General features: G+C 41.7%; 2 protein-coding genes across 6 annotated transcripts; both read right to left on the bottom strand.

Annotated features, from left to right (window-relative positions):
- Positions 1–811: 811 nt before the first annotated feature.
- On the bottom strand, positions 812–14,654 carry si:ch73-366l1.5 (FILIA-N KH-like domain-containing protein). Of its 3 annotated transcripts, XM_026355449.1 has the most exons (6): positions 14,240–14,654; positions 7,773–8,073; positions 7,176–7,658; positions 5,609–5,708; positions 3,748–3,820; positions 812–1,485 (listed from the first exon to the last, which is right to left on the bottom strand). In XM_026355449.1, exons 1-5 carry the CDS (start codon positions 14,528–14,530, stop codon positions 3,787–3,789), a joined length of 1,209 nt encoding a protein of 402 aa, XP_026211234.1. In that variant the 5' UTR covers positions 14,531–14,654; the 3' UTR covers positions 812–1,485; positions 3,748–3,786. The 3 variants fall into 3 exon arrangements, with proteins under 3 accessions (XP_026211234.1, XP_026211215.1, XP_026211223.1); XM_026355430.1 differs by having other exon boundaries at positions 7,176–8,073; positions 14,240–14,653; XM_026355438.1 differs by lacking the exon at positions 3,748–3,820 and having other exon boundaries at positions 7,176–8,073; positions 14,240–14,652.
- Positions 14,655–15,553: 899 nt separating this feature from the next.
- jmjd6 (jumonji domain containing 6, arginine demethylase and lysine hydroxylase) lies at positions 15,554–24,406 on the bottom strand. Of its 3 annotated transcripts, XM_026355495.1 has the most exons (7): positions 24,230–24,406; positions 23,958–24,098; positions 22,818–23,206; positions 22,237–22,523; positions 18,656–18,791; positions 18,278–18,458; positions 15,554–18,076 (listed from the first exon to the last, which is right to left on the bottom strand). In XM_026355495.1, the coding sequence occupies exons 2-7, from the start codon at positions 24,084–24,086 to the stop codon at positions 17,945–17,947; spliced, it is 1,254 nt and encodes a 417-aa protein (XP_026211280.1). In that variant the 5' UTR covers positions 24,087–24,098; positions 24,230–24,406; the 3' UTR covers positions 15,554–17,944. The 3 variants fall into 3 exon arrangements, with proteins under 3 accessions (XP_026211280.1, XP_026211270.1, XP_026211287.1); XM_026355485.1 differs by having other exon boundaries at positions 23,958–24,406; XM_026355502.1 differs by having other exon boundaries at positions 18,320–18,458; positions 23,958–24,406.
- Between the last annotated feature and the right edge of the window lie 101 nt (positions 24,407–24,507).

Here is a 24,507-nt window from a genome sequence, read left to right as displayed (position 1 = left end):
TTATGTCCATTAGAGATTTTCTGCAATGATTCTCTTAAGTAGAGAATTCAAATCAACAAAAAGGCAACATATTTTAATAATCATTTGAGAAGAACATTTGAAAAAGACAATAGACATGAAAATATCATTCAAATATCATTTATAGGTCGTTTTTTTTTTTTTTTGACAATATAATGGAGCTGATATGAGTAAGATGATATGAGGACAACCAGGAGCCTTCATGTGGAATTATTGAACCTATTCTTTTATTTCACCTGAAAATGACACTATGTATAATAAAGCTGTAAATAACATGAACAAATGTAAAATTTTAAAACACATTTTCTATTGGCTGACTGTGTTACACAAAGGTGAATGTTAACGTGTTAACAGCACAAACCTGGAAACAGTTTTGTGAGCGTTGGTGGAAGCAACTGGTGCTTTCAGTGGAGTGTGACCAACTATATTCCACCAAGTACTGTACAAATTAACGAGAGGAATCGATGTACGTTATTTTACATTCAAGTTTTGTTGACTGGTCCACTGCAGCTGTCAGTCAGATGAGAACAGTGGACGCGTCTCCGTCTTGATCAGTGCGTCTCAGAGGGAGTAGAGCTTCAGCTGCTCCTCCATGTCTCCCTCCGTCACCTCCCCCAGCGCCTCCCGGTTCTCTCTCAGCAGTAAGAAGATGGCTGCCAGCTGCTCCTGTTGCACCCTGGGAAGTCAATCAGCACAAACGTTGAGTCTGTTGAACTGTTTAAATGCAGTTTTTCTTGATTTAATGTATCTGTGTTACCTAATGCTGCTGGTTTTGAAATCACTGACACAGATATCAGATTTTTTGACAAACGTCTTTAATGATTTTGAAAACATAAACTGAGTAGAAACACAGTTGACATGTGTATGATTTCACGTCAAACATTACAACCAAGTGAGGGAAACTCAAACTCCAAATGAGACTGGAAACTGAAAGTCCGGAGGATGTTTGACTAAACGAAAGAGATCAGCAGGCAAAAGTCTAAGAGTTTATTGTTACTGTTACTGGTTAAGTGTGTGAGACTTGCAGACGAGACTAGACACAGGTTAAAGGTCATTTAGGTTTAGATCAAACAGATGAAATATGTTACACAACTCTTCCTCTGCGCAGAAATCACAATAACAAGCACATCCTTTCCATTAATGCAACTCCTTCACGTTTCAGTGATCAACTGGTCAAATCTCTCCCTCTTCAGCACATAAAGCAACAACAACTTAAAACAATGCAGTTTCCTGAAGGCACTTTGGTGGAAAGCAGCAGCTCAGACCTGCAAGCTCTGATACGCCTCTGGGAAAAAAAAGTGAATTCGAATAAAGACGACAAACTGCGCGGCTGAAAGTCGGAGCTTCATTTTAGGTTCATCCTCCAGTTCTCCACGTTGCCGTCGTCTTCGCACATCAGCTGAAGGAAAGTACAGGCGAGGAAAGGAGCTGAGCCCGGGGTTTGAAGCCTTGAATCATTCCGGTAATCTGAAAGAAGAGAAGCGGATGAAAACATTATTTATGGTTTTAATGCATCGAACAGAAAAGAAAAGGGTTTTATTTAAGTAGCACAACACAACTTTACAGGATCAGTGGTTTTCAAATATTAATACCTCACAGTTACATACAGTGGTGAAAAGCACCAAACACCAAAGTACATTTACTCACTGTCTGTATTTTAACACCAGTTTGGTGTAGTTACACCATAGGCAAAATTTGAATGCAGGATGTTTTTACTAGTATTTCTACACTGTGATATTTGTACTTTTACAAATATCTGAATACTTGTTTAACCACTTTTGCAATGTTAGTTTATTAATTAAAGGCTTGAAGAAGAGTCACCCCAGAAGTGAAATGACGAGAACACAAGGAGAAAGCTGGGGCTTGGATTCTCTGGGTTTCACTGATTGTGATGAGGAGTTTGATTATAAGTTTGGATATTATAGTGGACACATTTGAAATAATGCTTTTGTTAGACTAACGGAAACCACAAAGACTAATTTCCTTATAATGTATTATTTACAATGATAAATACTCAATAATAATTATTATTATTATATATTATTACATACATTACACACATAATTACCATTATATATTTTTCTTCACTGTCTATTTATACTTGTATTTTCATGATATACTTTCTGTGCCTGTGATCATCAGATCACAGCTGAGTTGACTCTTCCCCTGCAGAGTTTGAGATGTGAGCGTGAGCACTCACCGTGAGTCGTGGCGTGAAGCAAGAAGCATGCAGGGTTAGCAGACGAGCAGCACGGCTGGACAGAAGCGGACAGATGCGACCAAGATTGGAGTGAATAAATCAACTACAAGGACAGAACGCTCAGTCCTGAGCGACAGTGAACCACCACCACATCCACAGCAGCAAAAGAGATGGAGCAACCTGCCGGTTGTAGTCGGTCTAAGACCTTCAACCAAATTGAGCTTGAGCAGCCGGGTGTAATTTTCTATGTGTTTTAATTGAATTTGTCCTGCAGAGGACGCTCATGTACATGAAGAAGGACAATTGGTTTATAAAGAATTAGTACTTGAATTTCTCCAGCTTTTAACTGCTAATAAAACCATACATCAGTGTCTGTAAAAGGAGACGGAGAGAAGACTGTAACTGTCTCCTGCAGGCTCTGGGGTTCACATGCTGAACACTTAGATAGGCGCTAACGCAGCGCTGGTATGAAGCTGATATAAAGTTTGGCAGGTGGTTCCTAAAATCCCAGCTGCACTGATATTAAAGTCCACACCCACTGACATAAACTGGTAAATATGTGGCAGCACTTTCAGCTGCTGGGATTCAAGCATGTGTCTCGTCTGGGCTTGATTTAGAAACTGCATCAAGTTAGTAAGTAACTTGAAAAATGTCAAATTGAATTCTTGTAGGAATTTTGTTAGTGTTGTATTACGTCTCTATTGTTGTATTACGATCCCTCTCTAAAAAATATCATTTTCATTTTATTTACTTCGTTTCTGCTCTTATTTAAACAGAGGGTGTTCTCACAAAGCTCTCTCACTCTGCTGCCATGGAGAGTGTGTCCTTTGTGTTCGCTATAAGAGCCTGGAGATGTTTCCTATAGGATCTTTTGTGTTTCCTGTATACATGTCTTATCCTCTCTGAGCACACATGACCCACATTGGCTGTTTCCCAGCATTTCAAGCTTCTTTTGTCCTCACTATTAGGTAAACTGGGTTCCATGAGGAGCTTTAAGCTCCAGGATGAAGTGACAGGACTGAGGCCGCGCTGGTTTGGTGCGTTTTCTTTTAACAGGAGCTGAATAGTAAGAGGATAAGGTGAGATCTGACACCATCCACCACCTGGAGCACTGGTCTGTAAGATACAGTACGCTGCTACGGTGCTGCTGGTCGAACAGCTCGGTGACACTGTGTGAACAGACGAACCGTGTGACCCGTTTAGCCTGCGCTGTACCGCCGTACACGAGTTAAAACGTGAGAGTCAGAGGACGATGCATGAGCTCAGAAGGGTAAGTGAGTGAGTCTGATTCTCATAAACTGGTTCTAAACATCAAGTTATTAATATTGATTACTATTATTCATACTAATTGTGACAATAATCACATAAATTAAAAACATAAAAACACATTATATAGCCAGTAGATACAAGAGTTAATGGAAATTATGGTTTTTCAAGTCTAGTATTGTTCTTGGGTTGATTTAGGTGGGGCGACTGAAGGTTTGGATGTAGCTGATGGGAAGTTATAGTCAACAGAAACATCACCTTACCATCTGCTTCCTAACACACTGTGTGTCTGCTGAGGCTGATTATAGAGAGGTAAAATCTGATGTAAGCTCTATCCTGAAAAGATAAAGGTGGAGGCAGTGAGGCACTCGCACAGAGCAAAAACACAAACAACTCCATGTATCCACAGACATTTGTTGGCAGGAAATGTCAACCACGCACAAAAACTGGGACTTCATGCTTGGATGTTCCAGCAAAGCTGGAATCAGGGGGAAAGGGACGATACACAAAGGTTAGGGGAAAGGGGCTGGGTGTCATGAAAATATATCAGTGCTGATACATTCACTGAATTCTTCTGAAGATCCTAATGAATATTGGGTGCTGATGAAGTGGTTCGGGTTTACCTATTAAGATATTACCTTGTGCACTAGATAATATCTGGTGTCAAGCACACATGAACCTAGTGAACAAGATATGCATGCAAGAGATTGTGAACATACAGATAAAACTTTTATATCTTTTGTGCACAAGTTAACTTGCATGCACACATTATTATTTGCACAAGGCAACCTGTGAAAACGTTATAGATCCTGTCAAACGTTGTGATTATTTGTGCGCACATTATCATGATGCACACATTATAAAAACCAAATCATCCTGAGGGATTCCACCAAGTAAACCACTGTAGTGAACTGTGGAGAAAAACAAAGGTTGGGCTGATTAACAACCTGGAGCTGGTGGAAGATAACATCCAGCTGTGTGGAGCTGGAAGGCAAGAAAGAAAGAGTTTGTGGAGACTTGGTGAGGGGATGAGGAAGGAGAAAGCCGGATGGCATTCAGCATCTAACTCCATCCCTCTGCGGGAGAAATATTTATTACTCTGTGGCGTCGTTTGACCCACCGAGTCACAACTCAGACTGGAGATACGAAGGGAAACAAACTCAGCAAAGGGCAGAGACTTTCCCTCTGCTGCGCCTACAGTAAAAGTTTCAGCAGAAACACAATGCAGCTTGGCACCACTGCCAAGCCATGGAAAATTTTTTAAGAGCTTCTGGGATCCAATCAGAAAGCTGCAGTCGCTCACTCCCCATGGTAACAAAAACACGGCCCTTTTTCCTCCTCAGTCTCCTCACTCGCCCTCTCTCCTCAGATAAAAAACTTTTTCCACCTTCTGGCTTCCGACTCACCACAGCAGAACTCTCTAATGGACATATGTAGCAGAGGGTTATATAACACCTCACTCTATTCACTTGTCGTTTCCAGCCTCAGGATGTGTTGACAGGAGAAGCGAAAGGAGAACACAGAGCCTGCTGTTTATGCAAATCCTCACAGACAGAAAATCTGGTAAAGACAGTGAGGTCATAATAAATCCATCACTGAAGAATAAAAGACATATTTAAAACCTACAACTTCTTCAACTGCTGCACAGAGCAAGATCTAGGTTACCACCTTAGTTTAGTATTCATGGATCACGAATGTTGGACCTTATCAGAGCTGCAAAATACTGTACAGTCTGATCCTGGCAAATATCTTGTGCAGGTGCTGAGCACAGAAAACTGCACCTGTGGATCTGACCTTCTAAAGGATGCCAACCTGGACCACATTAGGAACGGTACAGAGTCTGTTCTACGTCAAATACAAAACTATAGAACCTTAAGAGATCTTCTGACACATAAGCATAACAGGCTGTTGACCTGTTTAGAAAATGCACAGAAGAGAATCCCCTCCAAACTAGCTTGCCTTTCTTAACGTGCAAGGATGCAACTAAATGAAACAGGGTAGATGCCAGAAAGCAGGAAGTGTTTTTGTGTGTTTGTATTAGCATGCATAAGACATATCCATCATGCCACGGTATCATCATCACCATGAAGGGGAGATTATTAAAAAAGTCAGAGAAGAACTAACCTCTGCTCCTCCTCGATCTCCTCCTTTGTCATCAGCGTCTCAAATTTGCTCTGTTTCTTTCCTGGTGTGAACGTCACGTCATCTTCAGCTGCAGCCACATCTGAAACAGAAGATACACAGCAGATGGAGTACATGTTACTGACCTTTCCCACGGTTTATAGCAGCATTTAAGGGTTGCAAATAGCTAATGATAATGACTATCATATATTTACTACCATTCATTTCATTTCGTTAATTTTGGAGTATGCCTAAGTGTTGTAATGTGACATAAATAGTTTTATTCTACATTGTTTTGCTGTGACATTTTTTGGTAACACACCTGTATGATCAGATGATGATATGCACTTTATGTATATCATAGGGTACATATTGTTTGCTAGGGTAGCCCTAACTCTTACCATAAAAATTAAGTTTATCATATAACTTGTGTGTGCTAAAGACTGTACACTTCTTTAGCCTTCAGGAAAAGTGTTAATATCAAATATTTGGTATATAAAAAATTAAAGACTTATTACAGTTAGCATGCTCTTTATTGGTACTATAGAGTAATTTGTGTATGATCAGGCATCAACATGTGATTTACTAAGGGTTGTGCATGCTTAAGTGTTATGCTGCTCTGAGGTTACTTAGGATCATCATATATGAATCATTTTGATGATGAGGCTACAGTATATTAGTACTTCCTAATGTAGGTAATAAGCAATGTATATTTGTGTTTATATCCAGCGTGCATGCAGAGTTCCTCCACCTTCTGTATCACAGGTTGGAGGGACATCAAGCAGATTGTCAATCTGGACAGCAGCTGCTGCTCAGGGCAGCTAAGTGTCTTACTCAGTGTTCAAGGTTAAATGCCATTAAGTATCATCCTCCTAAAGCAGATGGCTGCTCCACTTGTATGCATGCCCACTGATCCACTGATACAGTACACATATACAGTACACACATAGAGTCCTTACAGTCCAGGTAATGGAGGTCACTAAGGAGACTGTAAACAAATGGTAACAACTGGTCATTATGTGGTTGGTGGGACTGAATAAATAGTAAATAAATATAATAGAGTAATAGTAAATAGCTTTTGGTCATAGCGTAAGAAACTGCTATTTTCTATTCACAGATTTGATTACATTTGAGGATAAACAATACACACACATATGTTTGGATGTACTGTAAGAGTCAACACAAAAGACTAAATTCTTTAAAGTGTATTCGAGTAATTTATCATTTTATGACTTCAAAAAGCTGAAAACTGAAGAAGCAGAGACATCTTGACTTTTAGTTACTGGTGTAGGAGAGAGGTGGTGTCTTCCATTAGCTGCTTTCTGACTGCTATATGTCTACATCTTATTCATATTAATCTTTGTCTTGAATGTAATATTATAGTAAGATATTTCCAGTCCGAGTTAGTGGAGCATGTACTGTAGATATTGAATACAAGAGGCCCCAGCATGGAGCCTTAGGGAACTCCACAATTAACGTCTTTACTGGTCGACATAAAGTAGCCTTTTTCTTGCCAAAAGCTTTAAACCAGTTTAACTGTACACTTGAATACAATATTCTCCTGTCTTACCATTGTTCAGGATGGCCTCTGGTTGTGGTTCTAGTTCAGGCTCAGGCCATGCCTCTGCAACAAGTTCAGGAATTGGTAGGCTGCTTTCTGTAAAGCCTGAGATCAGCTCAGGTAAAAACTCCACATATTTTCCAGCTTCAGCTGCAGGCTGTGGTACTGCTTCAGATACAGGTTCAGAGTTAAACACTGGGTCAGGATCAGGCAGAGCAACAGATTCTGAAACAGGATCGGATACTGAAACTGATTCTGGGTCTGCAGCTAGCTCCGGAACAGGTTCAGGCACTGATACTGGTTCTGGAATTGCAGCTAGTTCTGGGACAGATTGGAGTACTGATACTGGTTCTGGTATAGATTCTAGTACTGTCACTACTTCTTGTTCGTCAACTGAGTTTGGTACAGTCTCTGGTACAGTCTCTGGTACTTCTACTGATTCTGGGACAAGTTCTGGTGCTGAAGCTAATTCTGATACTATGACTGGCTCTGATTCTTTGACTGTTTCTTGGACAGGTTCAGGTGCTTTCTCTGGTTCTGGAAAAGGTTCACGTGCTTTTGCTGGTTCTGGAACAGATTCTGTTGCTGATACTATGACTGGCTCTGGGACAGTTTCTGATTCATTAACTGGTTCTGGCACAGGTACAGGTGCTTTTACTGGTTCTGGGACCACTTCAGGTGCTTTTACTGGTTCTGGGACCACTTCAGGTGATTTTACTGGTTCTGGGACCACTTCAGGTGCTTTGACTGATTCTGGAACAGGTTCAGGTGATTTCAGAGGCACTGAGACAGGTTCAGGTGCTTTGACTGGATCTGGGACCACTTCAGGTGCTTTGACTGGATCTGGGACCACTTCAGGTGCTTTGACTGGTTCTGGGACAGGTTCCATGGCTGATACTGGAACAGACTGAAAAGAAAAAAAGTTGAAATTAGTTCATTTCCATCATTTGAGATGAACGGTTGTGTGGACGACTGCTGTCAGTTGCAGCCTCTTGTTGAGAATACGTCACTGTCTGCTGCTGTCAGCAGGACAAATGCAAAACTCCTAAGTGTCGGCTACCGTGTCCTTTCCCTGACACCTGACAACACAGTCATTCACATGCCCACACACACGCACACACACTGAGCAGCAGATCTGCAGCTTTAGGAAGCGGACATGGAGACTGCAGATAATGAATGAATGAATGATTGGATTAACCAACTGAAAATAGAACTAATTCCCTGGAGGTTTTTATATTTAGCGATGCCCAGACCAGGTTTTTCCACCCTGAATGGGTACCTGCTGATCCCAACAGTGAATTTTAATAATTCACTATCAAAAACATTTATAAAAACAGCTTGTGCTAAGCCAGGCTAGGATTCTCACATCCACATACACACAACACTGGACACACAGTATTTCATAAAATGTGCATTTGATACAAGAGACGCAAGCAAGATTGAAGATCCTTCCAGAAAAGACTCAGCAGTGCTCCTGTCTGGACCCATCAGGCCCAAACAGCCCTGACATGAAAAGACACCACACAGCACCAGTCCTGTTGCTGATGACTCACTCGTGGTGACAACTGGTGGCATCAGGGGAGGTCAGACAGTGAACGGCATCAGGCCTGACTGTATTAAACCACTCCTGCCGACCTGTCTGCCGCCTGCCTGCACTTTTAATCCCACAGCAGCTTTCTGTCACACCATCAAACTGGAATGGCGTCCATTTTGGTAGAATCACTGGTCTCTTCCTCTGCCTCTGAATTCCTGAGCTGTGAAACACCAAGAATAATCTCCACACTGAATCGCTGACCGGCTGAAACAAAGCGTTCAGAGTCATGATGCTAAAAGCAGGCTCATTAAATCATCTTGTGAGTCAGCAGGAAGACAAACTGTATTCTTAGCTGAAACCAAGTCCCGGCTTCCCCTGCTGTCCTAAATTGGGCAAATATGTTTGTTGGGTGACTAAGTCTTACGTGACATCATTGTGTGCAGCGCTATCCGCTCAGGCAATGACCATGGTCTCTGCTCTGGGGAATTAATTAACCACGCAGCATTCACACAATCACGGAAGCTTGTTTCTGTTTATGTTTCAGTTTATCATGATACTAAAATAGGGAACAACTGTGTTTTTAAAAAGTCAGATGTAACTTTAAATAGTTATTTTAGAAAATGAGCCCTGCCAGCCTGTTTAATCTGACTTCGATGACCTCTGAGAGCATTTCCTGGTAAACATATTTCCTATATCTGTAATGTGACACTAAGTGCTTCACTCCAAAATGCCATTTTAGCTCTGTAACAGGGCGCACAGGAAGGGCATTAGATCTCCTGGCATGTGGGGAATTCTGAAAACTACCTGAGCCAACACTAAAAAGGAAGCAGTACGAGTTGAGGGGCCTGAGGCCGGCCATGTGAGATCAGCAAGCTGTTTAACCAGAGCAGACAAGAGCGGAGGACAGAACGCTTCTGTGTTTTTACAGTGCGTTGAGGTGAACACTACAGTAGGTTGGTGGGTTTCTTATCATTTGTAGGACTTTTTTCATCTTCGTTACTTGGCGAAATTATCGACACATCTGTGCCGGAACAGAGACTCATCTCTGCACTGTGTCTTTGCCTGAACACAGACTCATTGTTCCCTGTGCTTTCTGCCTTATCTCCACTTCAGCCCTCTGACGCCACCTTCATCTATAAAACAGACAACCAGACACTTCCACTCTGTTCTCTGAGCCCATCTGCTGTCAGGGAATGTCTGCTGTGCAGGGCTGCAGAGGCAGACTCCAGGTGTAAAGATGGACAGTATTTGAAAATGTGTAAAAACTGGCAAGATGAATGAAGGTGACACACTGACCTATACGAACTACTAAGATGCACAAAACATCAAAAATAAAAACATGAAACACGAAACTAAAACTATAAGGAGATGCAAAAACAGAAAACAACCACAAAAGGAGACAAAAAAATAACTATAGCTAACAACAACTATAAAGAGACAAAACATCTACGACAAGATGCAAAAGAACTGCAGGTGCAAAATAATGAAAAACCTCAATAAAGTAGGCTTTTGACTTCATGTGTTTGTGTTTCTGTCACTGCAAATGGACCTTGACCAGCAGCAGAGCAGCATGGCCAAAAAAGACCAAAAAATGTGCCAGTGCTGGGTTTGAGGGAGGAGCTGGGACAGGGTGTGGTAGCAGCGGTGGTGATGGTAAAAATGCCAACTTCTCAGTAATCACCACGGGACAGGGGAGATGTGGCTGCCGTGATATGAAGCCGTTGTTTTCTCACGGATTTGACGCCCGGCCAGCAGCTCTGTGAAGCAGAGGTGCCGTGAGCCAGACCGGACAAGACCGGACCGAGCCTCAGGAGGGAGAAGGAGGGGCAGGAACAGGGCTGGGCCGCTGTTCACAGTCTGATAAAATAGATGAGAGATCAGTGAATGCCACACATGCCTGTGGTTATGAGACATAAAGAGGGCGCCATGATATATAATCTGATATATAATATGATATATAATCTGATATATAATATAATATGATATATAATCTGATATATAATATAATATGATATATAATCTGATATATAAGCTGATATATTATATAATATAATATATAATCTGATATATAATATAATATATAATATGATATATAATCTGATATATATGCTGTAGAAACAGAAGGACATAACCAAAATAACTGCACCTCTGTACTGGACAGAGAACTGCTGGCTCCAACACATGCCTCCTCCTGTAAACTTGCATGATGTGAGCAGGCTCTCATTTCCATATATGGAGAGCTGTATTGCCACAAGCACCAGTTTGTAATTGAAAAAGAATGAGGAGGCAGAAGAAATGCAGAACTGGATTGAAGGGGAGTCTAATGAATTTGAACTTCCAAAGCCAGAAACACATTTTTCTATTTCTGTTTTAACTTTTTAACTCCATTTAGAGGATCACACCGTGCCTTGAGCACAGACTGCACTTTGTTTTCATACATTGTTGTGGGTATGAAATACATCTTTATGTCCTTTTTTGCATATTTGGCCGCAGAGTGTGTTGGAACAGTACAACATGCTAAGCACATAAATGTCAGAGAGGCGGGTTGCAGGCTGCAGGGTTATAAATCTGTGAACAAGAAGCTGCCACAGCGAGGTACTGACACTGAAAACACTACAGGGAGGTAAAGTCTAGTACTTTTTATGATGACAAACTGTTGTATGAACTGTCTGTTGAATTTATTGGGAGCTCGCCTGTCCAACCTAGCCTGAAAGCGGTTTTTATTCTAAATGAAATAAAACAGGTCTGCTCTGCGACAGTGTCGTTGATGCTACACGAGTTCAGTCCCACTGTTGCGACTCCCACACAGCTTCATTCATAGCAGACAAAGGCCAAAACAACAAGAGCCGCTGTGTTTCATCTCTACAGCGCAAGAAACACAAACACCTCCTTTATGCGCACAAGAAAACTGTAAAATATACCGTGATGCACTGCGGCTGCTCCGAGTCAGACAGCTGAGCAGTGAACTGTGTGTGTTGGATAAGGTTATCAGTAGGGAGGAGGGCGTCACCGAAGAGTTTTAGCCGCTCAGTAGCACTCAGACGCAAGATTGATGTCTGTGATACTTTCCCAGCAAAAAGGGTGTTTGGTTTATATTTGGTTCGCACCAACACGTCAGTTGAGTCTTACAACATGCAGCACGTTGTGTGGTCCACTCGTCGTTCTACCATTATTACTGCCCGTTTAATTTGGCTCAGTATAGAGTGAATTTACTGCAGTAGGGTTCATAGGTTAGAAACCTGACTCATTGTCCTCATGTTCAGTATTGGTGGCTGACAGTTTTGGATACTGGCTAAATTATTGGTGCAACAGGTGAAAAGCTGGTGAGAAATATCTACTACTTTGGCACAAAGTCGAAAACAGCATAAGAAAGAGTAAGAGAATGAGTAAAACGCCTTGTGCACTAAGTTCCACAGTGTTTATTCAGACTATTCTAACTCCTGCCTAAAGCATCTTGCCACATTTTAAAGTGGGCACTGCTGCACATGGACAGCACATCATCCAAACTGACGGTAGGTCTGGAAAATAAGCGAAATATACGACTCTGCTTTGAAATGTGACTTTAAAAATACCAGAAGTAGCTCTCCACGCTCCACAGCTCTGTGGAATGATCCGCCTGTTCAGTCTGCATCAGGCGGATGAAATGACACAGACCTCCCAGTTGTCCCACCGTCCCACCCATCTCCATCTCTCCCTGCAGCATCAGAGTCCATTTCAGACATGTGACACCGTGAACATGCTTGGGCATAAATTTAGGATTCATGTTTGGCACCAAATATAGATGTCAGTCTGTCGCATGTTCCAGCAGCAGTGGGCACATTCTTTAAGCTTTTTTTAAAGGTCTCAGCTTGAGGTGGAAATAGGTCAAAAAGATCCAATAAATAAGGTTCAAAGTGCTTAAAGATCTCTGGAGACTAATGATGTAGAGACAGAGGGGTCTGTTTACTACCAGACAATATAGGTTTGCATTTTTGTATAACTACAGTAATATCAGCAACATTCAAATAGATGGGAAAGTCTAATACAGGCCCTCAGCTGTGGACAGGTCAGCTCCAACATTTTCATAACGGCATGACACTGAGTGCACAAGCAAATTAGCATCAAGTAATCAGCTGTACAAAGAAAACATGGTGACTACAGCCAAACTTGTAAACTTGTATTTCTAGACATAAACAGCTGGTCGTTACCCATACATGTTTTTACAAATACTATTTGTAAAAATAATCTGTGATTTGTTAATTCACCTTAACCTTAATTTCTAAAGAAAAAAAAAAGATTTCCTGTGTTTTCACTGACCAAAGCTAAACTGAAAGGTTTATAAAATTAAATTAAATATTCAAGTAACACCAGTTTTTCACAACTGGGTGTAAAATGAGTATCAACCACCATAGCTACATGGTCAATTTACACAGTATCACTGGGTCCAGAAATGCAACCTAAAACTCTATTATGCAAGGAGGAAGCCGTATGTCGAGTCTGTGCAGAAACGCTGCCGAGTTCTGGATGGACCCAAAGACAATGAAAATGTATCCTGTGATCAGTGGTTACAGTTTGTTTTAGGGAAAATCAGACCTGGAGTTGTCAAAGACTAAAGAGATCATGCAGCATGTTATCAGCAAAAGGTGTGAAGGTCAGAATCTGTGATGGCACGGGGTGCATCAGGGTGGCTTGAATATCAGTGAAGGTACCGTTGGTGTGGACACGTACATTTTAGAGAGACAGACGCTGCCATCAAGACATCTTTTCCCAGGAAGCCGGCAAATGTTTCAGCAGGACAAAGCCAGGCCTCGTTCTGCACGTGTTACAGTGGGACTTCATACACACAGTGTGTGTGTGTGTGTGTGTGTGCTGGCCTGATCTGTCTCCTGCTGTCTCCAGCAAGAATGGGCAAATAGTCCACTTGAAAAACTGCAACTATTAAGTTGGTCGAGGAAAAGCTAATAATCAAATAACAGATTGAAGTTTTTTCAAATGAATTATATTTTTATAATGATATTTATTGATTATGCTTCTTGGTTAATCCTTCTCCAGGATATAATGCTCCAGCGTGAGGTTTTAGTTTCCTGTGAGGCTGCTGGTTCACAGTGTCTAATGAGAGACTTGTACTGGAGTCCATTAACAAGCTGGAAGGATAAAAGCAGCAGCGCTGTCAGGAGGGCAGAGGAGCAGGACTCTAAGCTGATAACACTCTGACCCAGCAGCTCTAATGATTGATCCCACAGGATCCACAGCAGACACTGTCCCACTTTGTCCCTCAGTGAGTCTGAATGTAGGTTTAAAAGTGATGCAGCAACTTTTCCAAACCAAAAGGACCTCCTGTTGTTTTCTGTTTGCCAGTATTTGCTGGATACAGCTGCTTAGATATGAGTAATCTATTACATTTGAATACACTGTCCTGTTAATTCCATCTAGTAAACACTGTCGATTTCACTACTTTTATTTTATGCATTACATGTTTGTAGTTATGTTTGGAGCTGAGCACCTCTGACACACATTTAGTCGATTTAATTGTCCAATTGATCAAATCGATCAGTTTTACCTTAACTTGTGGAACCTGGACGTCCTGGATCTGCTCCGCGGCTCCTATGTCCTCCACAGCCGGAGCTGGAGGTTCAGGATGAGGGGAAGCTGCAGGCTCGGCTGGGATTTGCTCTCCCAGACCTCTGGACGGAGGGATGTCGTCTCCATAGCCCACTTTAGGCTTCTTGTTGCCGGCTGAGGAGGATGAAGAAGAGGCGTCGGGCTTTTTGCTGAGGAGCGCTGAAGCGAAATAAATGGCAACCACGGTGAAGAGGATGGCGGGGATGATGACAGTCGGGTCCAGATCCATGTCGGTGGCTTTGTGAATAAAACGTGTAAAAGTTAAAGTGTGCTTTAAGGAAGTGTGTGTCCGTGTGTGTTCATCGGGCTGCAGCCGCGCGCACACTGAGCTGCATCTCTCAGCGCAGTCTCACCTCCACAGATGACAAGATGCACACAGCGAAGAGCGGTGCTACATCCGCATGGGTTTCAGATTAAAAGTCCTTACAGGATGTACATCTACTGCAATGGTAGTTTTTCAGAATAAAACAAAAATCTGAACGTAAGAGAAATAACCAGCGTGTCATTAAGACTAAGTCTTAAAAAGTAGGCCACACTTTGGGGAATGTATTGAAGCTCTACAGTTGTGTTTTTAAAACTATACAGTCCTTCTTAACACATTCATGTCAAATATTCAAGAGAAGTAATTGTTACAGACGTGTGTTGTTGATAACTCCAGTGACGACTGAGCGACATTCAACATACAAACATCCTTTTCTTCTGTTAATGCTGGTTGGTAGTACGAATGTACTGGAAACAAAACTGCAGTTAATGAATACAGTGGACCACGAAAGTTAAATTGGCAAACAATGTATTCTGAAATGATTTAAAGTATAATCACCAACCTCTACATTACAATACTACCGTTGTAACATCCTTGCACATTATCAAATTGTATATACTGCAAAAATACTGCATTACAACAACAAGACATTGCACTATTTAACTTCACAGGTTACTCTCTGAATCACTTAGAACCTGTTTTAATTTACAATAAAAAATAATGAAGTATACTTCAACATCATTTCTGGGGCTGTAACAATTAATACCATTATCAAGCTGTCATTACTGTTGTCAGTAAACTGCCAGACAATAATAAGATGTTATAATTATATCCCACAGCCGAAGGCTACAACTTTAGATTTTTGTCTTACCAAGTGACGAACCATCCAAACATATCAAAGTACAACAGCTGGTTGATTTCAGTAAATTAACTCTTTGGAAAAGTTTCAGTGAAAGTGCCACAATCGACGAGACAAGCATCTTTTGAGTCATAGAAAAGATTTTATTGATCAACAAAATGAAATGCATCACATCAGGGTTTGTCCAAGTGTCCTGTCTCACTTCATCAACATTTAACCTGCACAGACAGATCGAGCGTCGACATCCATCGAAAAGCAAAACGCGTCTAGTCAATCTGGCGTCAGATCAGCTCTGATGACGGGGGAGTGAGAAACCTTGGAGCAGAGACAGAGACCTTCACCAAAAGGTAGATGGAAGGCACCGTGTGACAGAAGTCAGATCAACATAGTGCCTTTTAAATTAGTTTAAGAACAGATAAAAACATGAAGACAGAGTCTCCCCATACAGTCAGTCACATTAACACACGACAGGCTGATGACAAACTTTATAGGCACTTTAGTCTAAAGCCGCATAGATACCGAAATGTATGAACTATGAAGTACTTTACAACTGATTCTGATTTAGAGAAGTTGCACACAGCATCAGCTCTGTATCTCTCACACAAATCATTTAAAAGGCATTTTTAAGCAAATGTGAGAATCTACTGCTTACAGTACTTTTGGACTGTTGGTCGGATAAAACAAGACGACTGAAAGCTTCACTGGGAAGTGACAACTGTGTGCTCTTTGACTCAGCTGACTCAGGTTAGAGGGACATGTTTCATTTTTACAATGACAATAAACATCATATTTGTGTCTTTATTTTCCTCCTTAAACCTACTGTGTCACGTTTTGTCCGACCAACTAACACTCTAATATGTCCAGTTTACTGTCACATAAGATGAAAAAACAAAACATATTCATTTAAAGCTGGAGAGTGATTTTCTTGATTTTTTTTCTGGTTGTTTCAACTTGAAGTGGCAGATTCATCAATAACAAAGAAATCCATTAGTTGGGAGATAAGGGTGATCTGCCTTGTTTACAGTAAATCAGTAATTAGTTAGTCATCCTCTTGAAGCTTGAAAGAAGAGATGCCCAAACGTAGAATCACTACTACTGTGACAACAACCGAGAGCTCAGCTGTCGAACCTGAATAAATGCTAATAAACTGTGTTCAACCTGCAATACACCAGCTCATTATCAGACTGTAATTCTGCAGAGGGTCTAGTGCCCTCTGCTGTCATTTAAGTACAAAACTAATGTGACTCAGCAAATAGATACTGTGGATCATGACAGTACATCTCATCTGCAGCATATGGCACAAAGCAGGCAAAACATCAAAGAGGCAGAAACATTGGCGACTTCACTGCTCCCTCCAACACCTGAGAACACAAACTCTAGTGAAGCTGTATATTCTAGTTTGCTCCTGCTTAAGCTGCTGCTTTCACGTCATAAACACAACCAAGAGTGTCCTGCCATGCAGTAAACACGTACAGCAGGCTGAGATTCTGAGCCTTAAACTGTTAGATTCCACTAAGGCTGGTTAACTAAAAGTTCAGTTGCAGCATTCGGTTTAATTACCCAGGCAGACAGAAAAGCTGACACATTGTCCAATGATTTGAACGAGTTTTCTGCAAAATAACATTTAGTGGTACGTTTTTGCTCATTGATGGTGACCACCATTTTGTGGGCAGTGACTGAGGGTCAGGAATTCTCCATAAGATCAGGACCTCTAGTTTCTGTGCAGCATGTGCAAAACCAGCTCATTAACAATTATGAGCTGTGTGAGTTGACTCTTAACATCCAAACCAGCTGCTGATATCAGGAAAATATTTATATGACAGACGTGTAAAATATGTCTCCAACACATCAAATAACTATTGAAGTGTAAGTTTAGCTTTTGTACACTTGACACTTTTTAATACCTTCTGAGCCCTGATCAATTTGACCACACAATGCTGTGACATTGTTCTAATTACCACAAATTAACCACCTTGAAACTGGAGGCCCTAAGATAATACATATGTAACTGTTGGTGCAGGTTAACACTCAACATACAAATCGATACTGCTTTTAAAGTGGGTGTGTGCCAAATACCAGGAGCTGGTGTGACGTTTTACATCTCTGGCTGAATGTGACAACAGTTTGAATTTTCATAGTTTAAGACATTGAAAATATTAATATTCCCCAGTTTGATTAGGAATCATATTTCTTAAAGTTGCTTCTCCCTAAAATCCTAGACCAGTCCATGATAAGTTCTAACTTCTCGTAAAATTTCCCTCCGTGTCCTCAGACAACTGAAGCTACAGAGACAAACAGATAGTGATTGGAGTTGAAAAGCACAGTGGTGGCAGGTTTCCAGCATGCCCGCGCCCCAGAAGATCATCCTCCTCTATTTTCACCTCCCTTCTCTGTGGCGGCCATCTTATCTCTTCAACCAGGCTTTCAGACTTTTACCTAAACTAGAGTAGAAGCAGCTGGAGTTGTTTGTGAGTCCGAGAGTCACTGTTAGAGGTGAGCGGGATGCTGGGCGGGAGCTGAGGTCACCGTGAGGAACTCCTCTCCTTACTGACGCAGTCGTCCTGGCTGCTGGTGTCTCCGTTGGCCATCATCCCGCAGGTCCGTCTCTTCTTCCTGAGGTGAGACATGGTGTTTCCCTCAGAGCCCGACTCTGCCTGTAGAAACACGGCATACAGACACTCTGACTGATGTGTGCACTGTTACAACATGTTAAAGACATTACAGTGATGGTGATGTGTGCCACGTGTTAGCATCTCGTAAGGAGGAATAATTAAGCAGGGATTGTACCAGTGTGTTTAGAATCAACTGTAAAGCAACAGAACATTAGTTTTATCTATAATAATATGTGTGGATACCTCTTTCTGCTTGCGTGTGTGTTTGTGTGTTGGCCCACATACATCAGAGTCAGAATCAGACGAGCTGGAGGACGACGAGGATGAAGAGTCACTGGAGCTATCTGATGCGATGCCTGTTGACTCCTGCAGGTCCACTTTGTCTGCCAGCGCCGCCATGTCAGGCCTCTCCTGCTTCAAAATCCTGCAACAACACATCCAGTCAAAGTTTTAGCAGTTATCCCATCCCTTTTGCACCATCTTGGATTCTTGGTCCAGAGCAGAACCAGATATAGGTCACATGTTGGAGACGCCATAATCGACAATATAAATATTATCCAGTGAACACAACTAATAAAAACTACTGCCTATGACATGGATTTTTCAGAGATTAATCCTTACCGGTACCACTTCCTGGACAGTTTGGGTCTCCCCCTGACAGTTTTGTGCCAAACGATGGGAAAGTTTGTTGTGCTGGCAAAATTCTGAGTGACTGCGATTGTCGTGTCCAGGTTGAGGACGACATGCCACCATCCGCCTGTGGAAACACAGCTGGTTAAAACGACTGTATATCAGATTTGATTGGTCATTACATCGCCGTAGTGATGGACATATATGTACTAAAAGCATAAGGTGCAAAAACTGGTGTGTAAAGGGATAACTGACGATGTAATTATTAAGTTAACATTTACTGCGCAAGTGCATTGCACATCAGAATGAGACAGGACAGGACTAAACAGCAGAGTCCTTCATACCACTGTTTTGTTTACAATCTGAAACCAAAAATACAAAGTTACACACCTATATGCACTGCTCAAAAAAATAAAGGGAACACTTAAACAACACAATGTAACTCCAAGTCAATCACACTTCTGTGTAATCAAACTGCCCACTTAGGAAGCAACACTGATTGACAATCAATTTCACATGCTGTTGTGCAAATGAAGAAGACATCAGGTGGAAATTATAGGCAATTAGCAATAAAGGATTGGTACTGCAGGTAGTGACCACAGACCACTTCTCAGATGCTTTCTGGCTGATGTATTTTGTCAATTTTGAATGCTAGCGGTGCTTTTACTCATGAGACGGACTCATGGTAGCATGAGACGGACTCTCAACCCACACAAGTGGCTTAGGTAGTGCAGCTCATCCAGGATGGCACATCAATGCGAGCTGTGGCAAGAAGGTTTGCTGTGTCCATCAGCGTAGTGTCCAGAGCATGGAGGTGCTACCAGGAGACGGGCCAGTACATCAGGAGAAGTGGAGGAGGCCATAGGAGAGCAACAACCCAGCAGCAGGACCGCTACCTCTGCCTTTGTCCAAGGAGGAACAGGAGGAGCACTGCCAGAGCCCTGCAAAATGACCTCCAGCAGGGCACAAATGTGCATGTGTCTGCTCACACGGTCAGAAACAGACTCCATGAGGGTGGTATGAGGGCCAAACGTCCACAGGTGGGGGTTGTGCTTTCAGCCCAACACCGTGCAGGATGTTTGAGATTTGCCAGAGAACACTAAGATTTGCTGGCGCCCTGTGCTCTTCACAGATGAAAGCAGATTCACACTGAGCACATGACAGACGTGACAGAGTCTGGAGACGCCGTGGAGAACGATCTGCTTTCATCTGTGAAAAGCGCAGGGGCCCAGTGGAAGACCAGCCAATTCCGGTGTTCAACCGCAAATGCCGATTAAGCTCTACGATTCTGAGCAGTGAGCACAGGGCCCACTGGAGGATGTCTGGCCTTCCGTCCACCCTCATAAAGTCTGTTTCTGATTTTTTTTTTTGGTTAGAGACATTCACACCAGTGACCTGCTGGAGATCATTTTGTAGGCCTCTGATATTGCTATTTCTGTTCTTCCTTGCATAAGGAGCAAATACAGTTCCTGCTGATGGATTAAGGTCTTCTTCTGCATTGCCCAGCTCTGCTAGAGTTAACTAGCTGTCTCCTGGCATCTCCTTAAGACTGTGCTGAGAGACACCGCAATCCTTCTGACAATGGTATGTATTAATTTGCCATCCTGGAGGATTTGAACTGCCTGTTCAATCTCTGTAGGGTCCGGGTATCACCTTGTGCTACCAGTAGTGACACTGACCCTGGCAAAATGCAAAACTAGTGAAAAAAAATGTCTGAAAAGATAAGGAGAGAAAAAATGGCAGTGGCTCCTCCTGTAAAACTATTCCTGTTCTAGTGGTCTCTCATTGTTGCTCCTCTAGGTCACCTGTTGTTAATTCATTAACACCAAAGCAGCTGAAACTGATTAACAACCCCCTCTGCTACTTAAATATCTCAGAAGTTTAACTGACTTGATGCTTTACTCTGAAGTGTTCCTTCAATTTTTTTAGCAGTGTACTAGTTCATGTTTTGTCTGTAGTATCATCTACTCAGTTGTGTGAAGTCTAAATCCTGGACTGGTGCCGAAGGAGCAGCTGAGGGTGTAATCCATTCACACCAATCAGCTCTGTTGGCATTAGGTGAATCTAGGTCACATCCACTTCACTGTGTCACACAGTTCTGTCTAAACTATCAATACATCTGGTAGGTCACTGCAGGCCTACTCTAGATTTTCACAGATAAAAACAACTATCAGGTTTTTCTGCTTGACAAACACCACTCACCAAGTATTTATAAGGTTAATTAGTGATTTACAATGTTCATATTTTCCTAGCAACTGTGGCTGGAGTCAAACTTGTATGTCTGGAAAATGTACTCGTATTATTTTTTGTCAACAAACCCTATATGTACACATGAAGATGTCCACCTCTAAAGACTAAGGATTAATATAAGAGCTCATGTCTGCATATTTTAGAGGAGATGTTTTCAAACTGTAAACCACCTCTGCTCAAACTCTGAGGGGCAGGTAGTGGATACAGAGAGCTGGGAGAGAGAAACTGTGTGGAGTCAAAGTAGGTGGTATATGTACAGGCAATCTAAAAACCATTAAGTTAGTTTGGCTGCTGATTTGATCACTCAGCAACATGAACACACAGACATGATATTGTCTATATTTTTAGATTTGATGGGACATCTTAAACATACTGTATCTTGGTATGTGTTGTCCATCACAATGTCCATAAACCCACTAAGCAACCATGGGTACATTGTGAGCAGAAATTGGTTGTAAGTCAGCATATTTGATGTGCCAAAATGTACATGTACATAAAAATGAACATAAACTAAAACATTTATAGCCCATAGCTAGTTCAGCGAATGCATTGCAACATCCCTCAAAGCTCCAAATTGAGGAAGCTGTAGAAAAAGTATTAAACAACAGGATCATTGATGGAGCATTACAATGTAAACAATAAAAAAGACTGGTGTGTAAATAAGAAGTGACAGAAACACAGATTTACTTGTTTTCAGTATGAAAGCATCGAGTAGAAAACATTCAGGAAGCAGCTTCTCGCGTTTAGTCAAAGCTGTCAATTTAGTCACTGATTAAAATGACAAATTCATGATAAATAAGGTATGAAATTTAGAATGTGCTGCTATTTCAAGGTGTCTGATACATATTTAATCAACATTTAATATATTCTCTGTCTGACTGTATATATTTATCTTTACTGTATGTACTGAGCATTTGATGTATTTCTGTGTATCTTGTCACATCATCAGCTTGAGGTCTGAGTGTGCATTGGGCAGCTATGAGATTATATATATATATATATATATATATATATATATACACATACATACATACACTGTATGTATGTGTTTGGCCTTGGCACCAGCACATACTAATATTAAATGGCTTCTGTGGGGAAAATCAGGACTCTACTTCTCAGTAGGATCAATTTATCACATGTTTGGGTATTTTCATGGGACCCGTTGGCAAGATAATTATTCTTTAAATAAATACCTCTGTATTGAGATTAAAGGAGAGGAGAGTGTTAAATCAGCAGTTTTTTGGTTGACTAGTTGACTTATAGGTGAACATCTGATGAACACAGAATTACTGAGATTTAGAAAATAACGTTTTGTCACTCACCAGGCACAAACACTGTCTCCCCAGGTCCCTGGAGGATCTCTAGTGGTGTAAACTCTGGAGGCCAGTTTGGCTGCTGAGTTCTGGGATAAATAACATTGAACCAGGTAATAGCCTCATCTTGTTGGTTGCCGCCATCCTCTCTGGTCACCTTGATCAGCTCTCTGGGTGTGTTAGTAGGGAACAGGCACCACCTCTTGTGTCCCTGAACAAGGGCGTTCCAGGCGCTGGTGCCCAGCGGGTCGATGTGGATACCGGTGCCGGAACGAGCTGGGCCCATTACAAACCATCTGCAGTGGATAGGTGATAAGATAAAAAGGTAAACTATAGCCACTTTTACATAGGCACTGTGGACTTTCTTTTCTGTGTTTTTATGTAAGCTCAGCTGAAATTTGAAGGATCAAGTCAAGACTTCACATGCCCCCTTTTTCTTACAATGGCTTAAGGGTTCCTTTAAACTATGGAAAATGTATTAAGTTTAAAATGGGCAACTACACGCTGATCATTAAGCTTCTGATGTCGAACAATCTAAAGTTAATTAAACAACTACAAAACATTATATTAATAGAAGGAAAAGATCAAACCTGTAGGGCGGTCTACGCTTCTCCCCTGCAAATTGGAAGAGGTCATCCCTGAAGAAGATAGGAACCTCATAGTCCTCTAGCAGCTTCCTACGCTTGGCGTGTTCACCATAGCTGCTGTCAAAGATGTAAAGAGGGCTATCGTCCTTGGTGCTCTCCAGGTACTCAACATAGTACTTCATCTTCATCTTCACTGAGTATCCATCATTGTCTTCCCCACATTTGAATTTCTGGTTGCGGTATTTACGCTTGAGGCGCTCTAGAGTCCATTTTTCCCTGGCAGGCCAGCTCTCCTGGCAGTTCAACAAGACAACGGGTTTGTAGGGCCGCTCGAAGCGCTGAATGAACTCTTCAGGACTGAGATGTAGGGCATCCACGCGCTCCACGTTGTCCTGTAATATAGCATACATCAACATAAAATTACAGCACAGTTAAAATTTCTTTGTACAAATACCACAGTGCTCTGTAAGACTACAGAGACCCACAACAACCACAATGAGTGGAAAAACAGCCAAGGGGACACGTGTGGCTCTGGGGTGTGATTGTTTTTTGTCTCTTTCTATCAGGGGATCTCTATACAGGTGAAGTTTGGTCCCCTGGGGCCCATTGTTAGACCCTGGACCCAGCCAAGCTGTAGAAATTCTTAGGGTGAATTAACGAATGTAAAACAGTAAATAACCTATCTGGTAATAGGTCAAAGCTAAAATCTAAACTTGTTCATTAGAAATCAGATCATTAGAAAAAAAACGTACAGCTTGTCTCCTGCAAAGCCAAAGTTTTACAAATGTTATTATTTACAAGAACAAAATATGGCTAAAACTTTAATGAACTGCTATATAAAATAAATTGAATTAACCTTGCTTCCTCGGTTTTTAAGGAAACTAAAATTCAATCTTTTTAAGACTTTTTGATACCTGCCTTATTCACATGCGTATATGTTTATTAGTTGCTATAAAAAAGAAAGCGATAAAGCAGGAAAATGGTTTGCCTGTCTAAAGTTAAATTAATAATGTAAATCAATTTGCGGGTTGCACACTGAGCTTTAACATCGCCTCGTACAGTAACTCTGTGTCTACGTGACAAGCTGCACTCCTGCCGCTAGCCACCGTTAGCTTAGCTTCAAATGCCCATATTGACAGTTACCTTCACAGTGCGGTGTGACAGGTCGAAAGTCTCATGATAACCATGCTTTATCCAGTCTGCTGAATCCTTTAGCTCGGGTCTGGCGCTGCGTTTCGCCTCTTTAATCCTCTTCTTAGTCTTATGGTTCATTCCTCCGTCTGGCTTTAGAGAGAAAACGCGTTTTATTGCTGCTCGGCTAACGCTAGCTGTCGAGCTAACCTGAGGTTACTACTGAAACACATTCACTAGCGCGCACTAGTGCCCGGCTAGCTGCGCTTTTCTTCCACGCTCACCTGAATTATTTGATAATAGAACAAAACCACTAGTGAGGTAATGTGCCAAACACGCTCTAGAATATACACTTACAAATGTGACAACAACGTTAAAACCTGCAAGATATACACAGTTTAATAAACACTTATCAGGAGAAGCTAGCTGCCTGGCTACACAATGCTTTCGCAACTGATTGACATTTGTGCCCGCCTCCGTTGCAGGACAGGAAGCCCATTGGCTACAGCGTCAGTAGAAACCAAGATGTTGATTGGTTACCTATTACAACAAGCCTTCCCGC

Source organism: Anabas testudineus, chromosome 8, assembly GCF_900324465.2.
Source record: "Anabas testudineus chromosome 8, fAnaTes1.2, whole genome shotgun sequence".
NCBI classification, from domain to species: domain Eukaryota; kingdom Metazoa; phylum Chordata; class Actinopteri; order Anabantiformes; family Anabantidae; genus Anabas; species Anabas testudineus.
Note: the sequence above shows the minus strand (reverse complement) of the source record. Positions and strands in the feature narration are given on the sequence as shown.

Bases quoted from the DNA above. Each gene is read 5' to 3' on its own strand.
- si:ch73-366l1.5 (XM_026355430.1), bottom strand. From the start codon at position 14,530: ATGGATCTGGACCCGACTGTCATCATCCCCGCCATCCTCTTCACCGTG. The intron at 8,074-14,239 runs GTAAAACTGATC...TTTTCTTTTCAG, and splicing joins TCCAGGTTCCACAAGTTAAG to TCTGTTCCAGTATCAGCCAT. The intron at 5,709-7,175 runs GTAAGACAGGAG...CTTCTGTTTCAG, and splicing joins AGAGGCCATCCTGAACAATG to ATGTGGCTGCAGCTGAAGAT.
- jmjd6 (XM_026355485.1), bottom strand. From the start codon at position 24,086: ATGAACCATAAGACTAAGAAGAGGATTAAAGAGGCGAAACGCAGCGCC. The intron at 23,207-23,957 runs GTAACTGTCAAT...GCTATATTACAG, and splicing joins TGTCACACCGCACTGTGAAG to GACAACGTGGAGCGCGTGGA. The intron at 18,792-22,236 runs GTGAGTGACAAA...GTGTTTCCACAG, and splicing joins GGAGACAGTGTTTGTGCCTG to GCGGATGGTGGCATGTCGTC.